General features: G+C 47.8%; 1 protein-coding gene across 2 annotated transcripts in view; it reads right to left on the reverse strand.

Moving 5' to 3' along the window:
* Positions 1-189: 189 nt before the first annotated feature.
* PHLDB1 (pleckstrin homology like domain family B member 1) overlaps positions 190-13977 on the reverse strand; it is a 69145-nt gene continuing 55357 nt past the window's right edge. For both annotated transcript variants that reach the window (XM_036746780.1, XM_036746779.1), the window contains 4 exons: positions 8258-8374; positions 7280-7382; positions 3191-3276; positions 190-1816 (listed from right to left, as the gene is read on the reverse strand). In XM_036746780.1, the coding sequence (XP_036602675.1) occupies positions 1676-1816; positions 3191-3276; positions 7280-7382; positions 8258-8374 (447 nt within the window). In that variant the 3' untranslated portion in view covers positions 190-1675. The remainder of the gene's footprint in view (positions 1817-3190; positions 3277-7279; positions 7383-8257; positions 8375-13977) is intronic.

The following is a 13977-nucleotide window of genomic DNA, read 5'->3' on the forward strand; positions in this document are numbered from 1 at the left end:
TCACTAACTATCCATTTCTGAAGGCTGGGGGTTAGGCTGGTGAGGCCCTGGGCCAGAGTGGTCCAAGGCACAGCATGGTAAACTAAGTCACTGCAGGGCCTGAGAATTCACTGAAGGGCCATAATGTACTCCAGAAGGATGGCCTCCATAGTCACTGTTCTCCCCTCTCCCCAAACCGAGCCCTTCAGCTGATTATTTCAAATGCTTTATTGTTTTTGCTGAACTGCTTACAAATACTGGGAAAAAAACCAACAACAATCCACCCCAGCCTGGACCCAGGCAACTCAGGCCTCTGGCAAATGGGGCATAAAGGCAGGAAGGGAAGGAGGTCTGGACAGGAGAAGAGGAATTAGTGTTAAGGCCTAAAGGGCTGGAACCAGCATGGGTGGGAGCCTGGTCTTCCCTGCCACATTCCTGAGGCCACGAGGGGGCAGGACACAGACAGCTGGCAGGGGGTGCACATTTCATCCCCCTCGCTGGTTCTTTCCACCTTGGTAGTACTATTCCTTCCTGGAAGTGGGGGTGAGTTCTTCTCCTCCCTGGAAAAAAATCTAAAGAAACCCTTCCTGGGCCAAAGATATGGCTCAGGACATGCTCCATCACTCACCCAGACCCTGTGGCTCTTTTTTGGGTCTCCGTACCCCCAGATCCTAGCAACCTCTGGCTCCAGTCAAGGCACGAGTGGAGGGTAAAGGGGCCCAGACCTAGGGCCAGGTAGGGCTAGTGCATTGGGGCCTGGTGGTAAGAGAATGGGGTGGGAGGAAGGGGATGGGTGGTCAGGTCCCCTCTCCCCAATGTAAGATGTTCAAGGGCCTTAGGGTAAGAAATCTTGAGCAAGTAGCCTTGGGAAGACTCAGGGGTATGGCCCACGAGAGGTGCCTAGAGCCACAGGGGAATGAAGAGAGAGCAATGGTGGGGATGGGGTAGGGGGACATAACTATGGCTCTAGATCACTGGAGGTTGGGCTGTGACCACAGTAATGGTACCACTTCCTCTGTCACGAGCAAAATCATATAAAATAAACGGGGGGGAGGGGAAGGAGGAGAGAGATCAAGGGGTCTTGGGAACTAGAGCTCCCCCCCTTTTACCTCCTCCAGGATGTGGCCTGTGCTCAGCCCTCAGGGCCCCTGGGAAGGGGGCTGAGATGAAGAGGGGATCTTTGGCAGATTCTGGTACCTTAAGCATATCCTTTCCAAAAGAGAAAAGGGGCCAGGGAGACATAGGAGCCTTATCCGAGCTGAGCTGAGAGCCTCCTCTGTCCCAGACACCAGCCAGCACAGGCACATTTCCGTGGCCCTCGGCCCTGATCATGTCCTGAAGGGCTATGCCAGGTGCCGAGACCCAAGAAGGACATACACCCACATCCCTGCTTCCCTTTCTGGCCAGCTCCCAGGAAGCCCAGAGCCTGGCATCTCGAAGGAGTAAGAAGTTTCTTGGATGTCAACAAAGTGTCTTTCTTATAAAAACCATCAAAATCAGGCTCTCCCCTCCCAGGGGATTTCTAGGAAATATCCTGGTAGAGTAAGTTCCAAGCCTCAGGAAAGATGCTCCCCTAGGAACACTGAGGCTGACGGCCCCCAGGAGCAGTGGGGGTGGGGTAGGAGAGGGGCAGATGGCTGGGTGTGACTCCTCCTTTGTGGAGAGGAACACAAGGGGTGGCCCCATCACTTCCAGGTCAGTTCATGAATTGGGTGTACCCCTCAGCCCCAGTGACAATGACATCCATCCAGATGCGCATAGCCTCAGGGGACGGTGCTACCATATAGTACAACCGGTCATGTGTCTTGACACAGAAGGTTAGGGCTGGGTTAGGACTCTGCAATGGAAAAGGAAGACAGACAAGTTGAGTCTGAGACCAGGCACAAGCCTGACTGGCTGCCAGGCCATATGTCAGCCCCCCACCCTAGATCTGACGATCCTTCTTTTGTAAAGGCACTTGGATTTGAGGGCTGAGCCTTGCTGGCATCCAGGTAGGCATGGACAGATGGGTGGAATCAAAGACTGCCACCTGCCCCTCCCCACCTGGCAGCCTGTCTGTTCAGAAATTCTCACTGGGGGCAGACGCCAGACCCAGGGCCAGGCTTGGCGCCCCCTTTCAACTCTCCCTTCCTGATCTCTGTCTCGACCATCCTCAGAGCTTATTTCTGGGCCATCCTCAACAGGGCAGATCTAGGAATTTCCCCTCCAGCCCCCACCCATTGAGGAGAAAGCTTTGAGAATCAGAGACAGAGCAGTTTCACTCACCTCCCTAGAAAAAGGAGAGGGGAGGAAGAAGCGACCACTAGAGAGAAAAGCCAGCACCGACAAACCCTGTCCACCCATAGCACAGGCCCCGCACTCAGAAACAATGCAGAACTGAAGGTTAGACACACTTAGGCAACTGGGATCCCAGTGGTCGGGTCCCAAGAAAGTCAAGGGGCTGTGGTTAGAGCTGGGAGCTTGGCAGGGTTAGCATGAGGATCAGGGTCAGGGTTAGAGTGAGTGCTTCTGACTCTCAGGAGGATGGTTGGCTCCAAGTTTCAGGCATGGCCCTGCCCCTCTCTACTTGCAGACCTCTGTCCAAAGAGGCTAGAGGGCTGGTCAAATCAATGTCTTCTTTTCCCAAGCTTTTGGCTTCTGGCCCACCTTCTCAAATTTAGCCTCTTAAGAAATTGCCTATAGTTGCTCCCCTTCCTCCGACCCCCCAACTTCACACCAGGCAGGATGAGAAACAGCTGTCATTCACAAAGAAAGCAGAATGAGGCATTATGGGCACGGTATTCTAGAAGAACACTCTCGCCCCTCATCTGCCGGCCTGGATGGGCACCATCGGCTTGCTGACCTCTCCCCTGCCCCTCTGTCTCTGACATCCACTGCAAAGCTGAGGGAGCAGGGCTCTGGAAGGGTGATCAGGGCCCCAGTCAGAATGAAGGCAGAGACAGCATTGATTAAAGGACTTTGGGCTGGAAGGTTGGGGGTACCTCAGTCACCAGGCTGAAGTTGAAAAATCTCTTCTGGGGAAGGGGGAGGTGTGAGGGAAAGAAAGGAAGAGATGTCAACAGGAGTGATGTAAGAAGTCAGAGCTTGGAATTTCTGATCCCATCCTGAGACTTGCCCAGCCCTTCATACCACCACATCCTCCCACTTCCATGGCCTACAGTCTCCCCCAGGCCAGTGCTCTCAGAGGGCCTCCCTTCTCCCCTGCCCTCACCTTGGCAGCACTTCGAAGGTGGTCATAGTACACTTCCTCAATGGCCTGGAAATAGATCACACCCTTGAGCTTAGTTTCATGTTTGTCTGTGAAGAGAAGAGACAGGGGTTGAACAGTAGTGCCCACTTGACAATGAAGACCTGGGAGGTGCAGGGAGGTGGGAGTCCCAGGGCTCTGCTGCTGATTTCCTGGCCTGCCTTGCAGTGACCTCTATGGGCCTCAATTTCCCCATCTGTGAAATGGGGAGGAAAATCCTTGCCTATCCTCTGGCCCCCTTCCTACATCCCCTTCCCCCGTCCCCTGCCTTCACAGAGCCAACTCTCCCAGGATTGAGATGCAAAATTTCAGTCTTTAGAAATAAATTATCCACAGCCTCTGAGCCGAGCATGAAGACAACAACATGCTGGATAGAGGCAGTCACAGGATTTCAGAGGCAGAAGAGACCCCAGTGACAGCCAGGTGGCACAGTGCGTAGAGAGACCCTACCCCCCCTGCAGTTGTGAGGATCAAATGAAATAGTTATAAAGCATTTATCACAGTGCTTGGCACATTGTAAGCACTACATAATATTAGTATTCTAGGGGCCAACCAATACCAGAAGCTCCTCCAAAAGCACACCAAAAAAGTGTTATCCTGCCTTTGTCAGATGATATCTAAGGCAGGAGAAACAACCCCCTGCCTCCCAAGGAAGCCGATCATTCCATTTAGACAAAGTTTGAAATGTTAAGAAGGTGTCTCTTTTTTTCCTATCGCTTCTGGCTCTGCCCATTCGGGTCAAACAGGGCAAACCTACTCCCATGGGAGCCCTTCAGTGACTGCTTGGAGGAATCGCCTCCACCCTCCCCACATCCACCAACAAAGCCTTGTCATCTGTGGGCTGAATATAGCCCACTGCTTCAGCTCACCCTCCTGGAGAGAAGGGAAAGGGGGAGGGCACCATGGGGCACAAAGAGAGATGTCTGGCACCCTCGAGAGGCCCCGGCAAATGCTGTGCCAAATTACCTTCATTAATAACAGACTATACAGGGCAGCTAGGTGGTGAAGTGAGTAGAGCACCGGCCCTGGAAGCAGGAGGACCCCAGTTCAAATCCAGCCTCCGACACTTGACACACTTACTAGCTGTGTGACCTTGGGCAAGTCACTTAACCCCAATTGCCCTGCCTTTCCCCCTCCAAAAAAAAAGTCATTAAAAAAATAACAGACGATATTCCTGTGTCATATTATTCAACGCTCTCCTCAATAAACCTGAGAAGTAAGCACTTAGCTGGCAGAGGAGATAGAGTGCCACACCAGGAGTGGCTCTTAGGACACCTGGGCTTGAACCTTGCTTCACAGATTTATTAGCTGTGTAACCCTGAGCAAATCGCTTTACTGCTCTCAGCCTAGGTTTTCCTCACCTCTCAAATGAGGTTAATGTTAGCACCTGCGTTATAGAGCAGCCATAAAGATCAAAATGAGATAATTTATGCAAAGTATTTTTCTTAAATCGATATATAGATATTAGCCATTATCATTCCTTGTTTTGAAGACCAGAAAAGCTCTATGACTTGCTATAGTCACACAGGGCATAAGTAGCGGAACTGTAGTGAACATGTAAAACTTCAGACTGCAGGCTCTTTCCCCTGCACCCACTGGGTTAATTTATAATTTTCTGGCTTTTCAAATTTAATTAATTTTTAATTTTTTAATTTAATTTTTTAATTAAACGGGGATTCAGAGGGGAAGCAGTAGCTTGCCATTTATCTGAAGGTCAGAATGCCAGTAACGCACAATCAAGAGCCCAAACATAGGTTAAAAAAATGCTTACCCTCTCAGGGCAGGGCAGAGGGGAGGGAGAGATAGAATTTGGAGCTCAAAACTTAAAATAAAAATGTTTTTAAAAATTGGAAGGAAAAAAAACCTCTGTGTAGTCAAAATCAGTTTGAAAGCTGGGAGGGACCTGGAAAGATCATTTGGTTTGACCTCCTCATTTTACAGACAGAGAAGGTGGAAATTAAGAGCAGAGACCTGAGCTCAAGTCTCCACCCAATGGCCAATAAAATGTTAGACTGTGTTCGCGTAAGAAGGTAAGTAAACATACCATACTTCTTAGAAGTGTCTAGCCAATGATGACTACATCAACAAATTTCAGAGTGTATGGGAGAAAAGTTTAGCTGCTTCAACAGCAATGGGACGCTTGAAGCTGGACGTGATAAAATAATGACCAACTTTGGCCCCAAGAGACAGGAGGAGGGATCTCTGGCCATTCTTTGCAGAGCTGGGGGACAGTGGGCATGGAATGCTGCCAATAACATGGTACTTTTTTCATGTTTTGATTAGTTTTGTTGAATTAGAGTTGCCCAATTTTTCTCTTTTTTATTCTTGGTTACAGGGATGGATCTGGGAGGTGAGGTGGGATATGTTGGGAAATGTACAGGATGTAAATGAAAAGATATCAGCGAAAATGTATTTAGAAAAAAGGTCCATTACTGGGAAGCTTGGGTTATGCAGAACACCTCCGTCACCAGGGCTACCAGACAAATGAGGTGCTGCTGTATTGAATTATGTGCATATAACCATTTCTCAACTATTATTGCAAAGGTAGGCTAGTATTATGGAAAGAATCCTAGACTTGGAGTTAGGAGAGACCTAGGTTCAAATCTCACCTCAAATGCTCACAGAGAGACCATGAACAGATCACTTAAACACATGGAGTTTTAGTTCGTAAAGAATTTTGCCAACATTAAAGCTACGTAAATGTCTGTTCTTGTCCCCTGAACCGATATGCTCCGGGTGGGGATGGGGGGGGGGGTCCAGGGAGAAGGATGGAGGGAGAATGAATGTTCATTGAAATGATCCCTACTCAGTCTTCACGGGGAGAGAAGTGAGAGGGACCCAATCTCGGGATTAGCAAATCTAACATGCAGATAATCTACCAAACCGAGAAAACGGATGACTAAGAATCAGCCACCTATCTCTTTTTAAAGAGTTTTGTGACTGGTCGATGCATTTGGCTGATGTCACCTTCTCAAGAGAAAATTTGCCAGGCAAAACAAGAGTCTGGGTGTCGATGTGCTTGGAGCTCTCGGGGAAGGCCTGCAGGTTCCAGCCTGGAGATTCCAAGGGAGTGTGACCAGACCCTGAGCGAGGTATTTGTGGACCTGAGCCAGGTTTGGACATTGCACCCTCTGGGAGTCACTGTCCACAGCAGTGTTCTACCCTTCTTGGAAATGCCAGGACCTGATCTTTCTGGGGGGCACAGCCCTGTGATTTCATGGTGTCCTCCCCTATACCAAGGCAGATCTGCCCTTGTTCTTTAATGACACAGCCAAGTGATCTGCCCGGAATCACAGAGCCAGTGTAGGTCAGAAGCAGCATTTGAATCTGGCTTCATTCTGATTGCGAGGCTGCCTCTCTAACCATCATGCCATGTGGCCACGCAAAATAAGGGTTATTATCTGGAGACTTCCCCACAACGATCCTCTTGAGGTTGGTAGATGATTAAGTATTAACGTTCGCATTTCACAGATCACAAGACTGAGGCTCAGGGAGGTAAACGGACTAGCCGAGAGTCACAGAACTAGTAAACATCTGAGGTGGAATTGCAGCCCAGGTCCACCTGGGCAGCTGGGTAGTGCAGTGGATAAAGCATCAGGCCTTGAGTCAGAAACACCCGGGTATAAATCCAGTCTCAGAAGCTGACTAGCTGTGTGACCATCAGCTGGTCATTTAAGCTCTCTTTGCCTCAGTTTCCTAATCTGTAAAACAGGGCGAACAATAGCATCTTACCTCCTGGGGTTGTTGCAAGGATCGCATGAGATGATATTTGTAAAGCGCCTGGCACAGTACCTGGCACATACTAGGTACTATATGAATGTTAGTGATTATTACTACTACTATTACTAATTATAATTAATAATAAGCTGATTTCTAGTCTGACGGAGCAGTAGGGCACACCAAGGAAACCTCAGTCTTTACATCTCTCCAGGGCGACAAGGGGCATGGCGGGGGGAGGTGGGGGTGGCTTCCCAGGGATCTGCCCAGCTCACTGGGGGTGGAGTTGGAGGAGGAGCAGCTGTGGATGCAGGCCTGCAGAGGGGCATAACTTACCAGCGTAGTAAGACAGGGTGCGCTTGAGCCGGTCAAAGACAAACCAGCGCTTCTTCCACGACTTTATCTTGCCACCCATCTTGACCAGATAGCCCCGGCAGACCTGGTAAGAAACCGAGATAAGGAGAAGATCTCAAACCAGCAGACACCCCACCCCTAATTCCTTGGCTTCTGTCACATCACATTTAGGTGATGAACACCCAAATCTTACCCTCACACTCCTTTCCTTACGGGGTAAGAAGCTCTTTGGGGAGAGCATCGGAGGGTTAGAGCTCATTTAGTTCAATCCTTTCTTTTCACAGCAAGAAAACTAAGGCCCACAGAAATTAAGTGACTTGCTTGAGGTAGAAATAGCAATCAGGATTTGCATGCATGTCCTTTGACACCAAGGGCAGCTAGGTGGCTCAGCGAACAGAGTGCCAGGGCTGGAGTCAGGAAGACCTGAGTTTAAGTCTGGCCTCAGACACTTACTAGCTGTGTGACCCTGGGCAAGTCACTTAACCCTGTTTGCCTCAGTTTCCTCATCTGTAAAATGATCTGGAGAAGGAAATGGTAAACCATCCCAGTATCTTTGCCAAGAAAACCCCAAATGGGGTCATGAAGTCAGACCTACCTGAACAACCACAACCTCTGACACCAAAGTATGCATTAACGCCCTCTGGATGACACAGCTTGCCTTATGTCATGTGCCTCCAAAGTCCCCCAGGAACACTCAAGTCAGTCAACCCAAGTCAGAGCAACTCTAGGTGGTTTTCCCTTTGCATTCCCATGCCTTACACATGCCCTAACACTGTCCCTGACCCCATGAAGGTGCGTGGCCAGAACTCTCTGGGGATTTGAGCTAAGGGAGAGGAATGATTGTTCTTGAGGTTCCTAGCTGTGTCTGAGACGGCAGTGGAGGGGAGTCTCCCTGCCCCCACCAACCTTAACCCCAGCTCTCATGTACACACACACACACACACACACACACACACACACCTTGCTGCTGAGCACGACATGTAAGCAGGTGTCCACTCCATGGCCTGATGATTCAATGTGCGTCTTCAGGTCAAAATCCTCCTTGCGGATGGGCAGGTATCGGGTTAGGGGCCGTGCCTATGGGATGGGGGAAGAGGTCAAGGGTGAATGGACCTCAAGGATATCTCCTCACTCCTCGTTGTCACTTGTCTTGGGGAACTTCCCCTTCCTTCACAGGCCAAACCTCTCAAGCAGCCTCCACAGTCCTCGCCCACTCCACCTCAACAGTACCATTCTGTCCTTCACAAGCCTTTCAGTTGAGAATTAAGGTTATTTGGATTTTTGTCCCGGCTCCATCCCTGACTTGCCCTCTCTGGGCCTCTACTTCTCCACCTGTCCCGAGGAGACAACCACCCTTACCCTTTCTTTCTTCCTTCCCCCATGCCTGTAGCTAAAGGGAAAAATAAACAGAGAGGAGAGTTATAAACTACTTTGGAACAATAGGCTGACTACAGAAACCCATAGTTTTTCTACCATGATTACTGTACTTATCTACTCCAAGATGTTCCTCACTATAAGTAGTGCAGAAAAGCCTTGATTTAATAGAACCCAGATAACCACTTAACTTTTGTTTCCTCATCTGTGCAATAAATGTCATGGGTTAGACAATTTACAAGGTCCTCTCCAGCACTAACGTTCTAAGATTCATATCCTTGGTTGGGTTTTTCTTTTTTTTTTTTTTTAAATAATCTCCTCTTAGGAGAGATGCAAATGATAACAACAAATTAGCTGAGACCAGGGTCTTCCATTTTAGGAAAACCAGCAATTCCTAGGATTTGCCCTGAAGTCAGCAATGATTCATCATTATCTCCTACAGGACCAACAGCTACAGCACAGCCATCACTGACATGCAGAATAGGGGCCTTTGAGCCCTTGAGGACCCTCTATTTGGCACACTCTGCTTACTAAGGCAGGAAAAGCAGATTTCAGAAAGACTTTCAACCTTAAGCTCTAAAACAAACAGGATTTTCTGGTTAGTCTTCACACTTGACAGTTTAACTAGGAAAATGTAAGTAGGCCAAAGTCCTCAAGATAATCAAAGGAAGGAAGAATCTCAAAATTGGAAAAAAATGTAGGGGTTATCTGACTCAATCTTCTGTGCTACTGATGACTCTCCACTATGCCCTCCCTCAAAGGTGACCAACCATTTATACTCTGTCTGAATACTTCCAGCAACAGGGAACTCATTACCTAAATAATTCTCGATTGTTAGGAAGTCTGTTTTTTTTTTCTCTTTTATGAATGACTGCACCTGTGATTTCATAAATGTACCCCCATCAAAGCAGATTAGTATTTTCTCTGCAACTTATAGATTTAAAGCCTTGCCTAGAACATTAAGGAATTAAGTGATTTGCTAGCTTATGTCTTAGGCAGGATTTGAACACAGATCTTTTGCCTACAGGGCCAGCTCTCTGCCTACCATATGCCTCTTGCTCCTTGTTCTCCCCTCTGTAGCCACACAGAACAAATCGAATCCCTTTTCCATATGACATCTTTTCAAATAGGCAGAAAAGACTAGCTATCACGTCCCCTCAACCCTCTTTTCTCTAGGCTAAATACCTCCAGTTCCTTCCTTCTTTCCCTCCTTCCTTTTTTTTTTTTTTGGAGGCAATCAGGGTTAAGTGACTTCCTCAGGCTCACACAGCTAGTAAGTGTCTGAAGCTGGATTTGAACTCAGGTCCTCCTGACTCCATGGCTGGTGCTTTATCCAGGCACCACCTATCTGCCCCAGCCCCCAAGTTCTTTAGCAGAATCTCACAGAACATGGTTCTGCATGAGCTCCAGCTTGTCAGAGGTCCTTCTAAAACAGGGTACACAGAAGTGAACACAGTCCTCTAGCTCTGCTCAGACCATACTAAAGCCCCATTCCATAGGACAGGGCGCCCTGGGACTCCTATCTCCAGCCTGACTTTGGCAGATGATCCCTCCCAGGAGGCTGGGGGAAGCAACTGAGAGCCTTCCTTATTCCCCCAAGGGACACAAGATACCACTAGTGAGATGTGGAAAGACTGGTGGGCAATTTCTCCTAAAGAAAAGCACACCGTAGGGTCTGATGTACACAGGGATGAAGAGATGGCAAGGAACAGTGGCTAGAGAAGTGGCCTAGAACCCAGGAACAACTGGGTCAAGTCTCCTGCTGACATGTAAGGGCTGTGTGACCTTGAGCGAGTCGTCTGATTTTTCAGCCCTGCAGAGAACTCACTGTAGCCATAATGGCTTTTGTTTTCTTTGAATGGCTCAGCTTGCCTCATTGAGCCTCTGGACGCTGTGGCTTGCTCTTCCGGGGCAGGAGGCCCGGGGAGCATGCCGGGAGGCAGACGGCTTCCTGTGTGGGGAGTCATGGGGCTGGCTGAGGGGAGGTGTTAGCTCCAGAACCTGGTCTACCCTAGGGGGAGGAGCCAACTCAGGAACCAATCGGCCCTGGTCATTTGGGCGGAGCTTGATGATGTCAGAAACCCTATAAGAGGGGAGAGGACAGCTTGAAGATTCTTCCTCTCTTTCCTTTTCCGGTTGGAGCCAGAGGCAGTTACAACGACCGTTACAGAGGCAGTTACGACCGTTACATCGTCAGTTTCAGTTGCAGCTTCAGTTACAGACACAGACACAGCTGAGGCAGGAGCTGCCAGTAGCAGAGCTGACCTACGGGAGGAAGCTGAACAAAGACTTCAGTCCAGTGGGTAATCTTATTACCATCAAGGGGGAAACATGATTTTGCTTTACGCAATCATGTTTCTCTGTAGCCTCCTGGTTACTCTTTCAAGGCGTACTTATTGGGCCTGGAAGATTTGGATCAACATATCAAAATGGGGCTTCTGGTTCATGGGTTGGTTACTGTGGAGCCTAAATAAATGTTTTGATTCTTCTGCCTTCTACTTTGAGAGTTTCTTATATCCGGCGGTTCCGAACCTTTCAGACATGTTTATGATCCTCTTTGAGATTATAAACTCTGCCCTCCTGTTACATTTGGCGTCACGAACAGGATCGCTAGGTATAAGATCTCTATTTAGAAGCAGAACAATTCCAGAGGAAGAGATAAATATCCCAGGATGGGAGGATCCATTTTATTCCTCCCTAGCAAAAGAATTGGCTAAAAAAGCTGGACCCTGTGAAAACTGGGAACCAAGGCTACGGAGAGGAGATCCTAGGGATTTAGAAAAGTGTTTACGAGAAGTTGGGATTCAGTCAGGGGCATCACTATCTAGGCAAAGCTGGATAGTGTTATCAGCCTACCGGCTAGTATACGAAAGATTGAGATTAAGTGAAAGACATGGGGGCACTCCTACCCCACAGGAAGAAGGGAAATCTCAGATAGCAGAAGACCAAACTGACTCAAATGAGAACTTTTCTATTAATGTGGCTAAGAGCAACAGGAGACCAAAAAAGCCCAGAGTGCATTTCAACCCAGCCCAGAAAGAGCCGGCTGAGGCACAAAACACTACTGGGGTTCAGGATGTGCCTCACATAGAGAATAGGAGATGGTTAAATGATCAGACAAGGGCTCGACCCATACAAAGGAGGAAGACAGAAACCCGAGGTGAAGATTCAGTTACAAGGGAAATTCAGGAAGATTTCTCACCGCAAGAGGTCACAGATATTTTGAGTAGATTCAGCCAAAGAATAGGAGAACCATTGATATCTTGGATGGTAAGACTCAGTGATCAAGGGGCCGGTGGAATATCAGTAGATGGGACAGACTGCATGAGATTCATAGGTATCAGCCATGATCCTCTAGTTCAACAAGCTTTTAGGGAACATCATCAGCAAGGAGATGGTGATAGCAGGACTACTCTGTTGGCATTAGCTGCTGTGGGATGCAATAAGAGATATGATACTGATTCTATGTGGCCCACTGAGCACAGACCCTGGTATTCACTTAGAGATTGTATCATGAGACTAAAGGAGGAGGTAATGAAGACTGCCATTATGACAGGAACTGCAGACAAATATTACAATGATTCAATGGAACTGTCTCATAGGAATTTAATAATTAGGACAGCTCCCCCTGCTTATAAACAACTAATTTTGAATTTATTACTTGGAGAAGTAGGGAGCCGTCTTACAACAGTGATAAATAAGATTTTACAGTTATATGACTTAGGTGACTGGGGAAGGGATAGATCTCCTCGAGAGAGAAGGGTGAATAACCAGCAAACTTGGCGCCAAAGGAGAGTAACAAGGAAAGAAATGTTTACTACTTTATTGAGAGCAGGGGTAGGTTTTGAAATGATAGATGGAATTCCAACCAGTGAATTATACAGAATGTATAGAGGACTTGATAACACGAGAAATAGGGAAATAAGAACTGCTCCTGCAAGCCCACAAGCCACTCAGACTGAAGGTGACCTTGTGTGATTAACGGATGAAAACTTGTACATTTGGGGAAAGGCTGGGAGGACAATCTTAGTCTTTATCTAGGGTGGGATCCTCTTGGCTTCCTCATTATGTTCCTTTTGAAAAGAAACATTTCCCACCTGAGTTTGGCTCTGATGTTGGATCTTTGCATAACTAAAATCTCAACCAAACTTGAGATGATTTTATTTGAAGAATTATAGTCCATACTTGTCTATTCTTTTTGTCCTTTGTTTTGGCTAACCTTGTTGCTAGTTTTGTTTCCTTCAGGCTTAAGCACCCTGCACTTTCCGGTGACTGCCTAAGCATGTAGCATTCTTGGAATTCCTGCCAGCTCCTTAAAGAAATGACCTCTGGAATGGGACTTTTTGGGGGCAGGGCCATCTCTACATCCAATTTCAGCATGAAGAAGCTATGGAAAATGAGACCTTCACCCCTCACCCCAAGATTTTGAGCCCCAATCGTTCAAGGGGGGTGGAAATGATGATAGTGTTCTGTTTACTTATTTTGTGTTATCCTTGCTGTGTTGTTTTATTGTTATGATATTATTGATCCTATGTAATGGATACAAGGATTTAGGGGTGGACATTTGAATTATTAATAATTATTTTGGGGATGATTGATTGAAAAGATTATTTTGCTGGGATCTAGGGGTGGATCGCATTTGAATCGTTAACCAATGTTTGGGAATGTTACTGAATGATATGTTTTGCTTTATAATGAATGATATGTTTTAGTTTCCTTTGTAATTGGATCACAATGTATGTTCTAGGATACATGGCTGATTAGATTATGTATCCTATAACATGGGGTGGAGTGTAGCCATAATGGCTTTTGTTTTCTTTGAATGGCTCAGCTTGCCTCATTGAGCCTCTGGACGCTGTGGCTTGCTCTTCCGGGGCAGGAGGCCCGGGGAGCATGCCGGGAGGCAGACGGCTTCCTGTGTGGGGAGTCATGGGGCTGGCTGAGGGGAGGTGTTAGCTCCAGAACCTGGTCTACCCTAGGGGGAGGAGCCAACTCAGGAACCAATCGGCCCTGGTCATTTGGGCGGAGCTTGATGATGTCAGAAACCCTATAAGAGGGGAGAGGACAGCTTGAAGATTCTTCCTCTCTTTCCTTTTCCGGTTGGAGCCAGAGGCAGTTACAACGACCGTTACAGAGGCAGTTACGACCGTTACATCGTCAGTTTCAGTTGCAGCTTCAGTTACAGACACAGACACAGCTGAGGCAGGAGCTGCCAGTAGCAGAGCTGACCTACGGGAGGAAGCTGAACAAAGACTTCAGTCCAGTGGGTAATCTTATTACCATCAAGGGGGAAACATGATTTTGCT

The sequence above is a fragment of the Trichosurus vulpecula genome, chromosome 2 (assembly GCF_011100635.1).
Source record: "Trichosurus vulpecula isolate mTriVul1 chromosome 2, mTriVul1.pri, whole genome shotgun sequence".
NCBI classification, from domain to species: Eukaryota; Metazoa; Chordata; class Mammalia; order Diprotodontia; family Phalangeridae; genus Trichosurus; species Trichosurus vulpecula.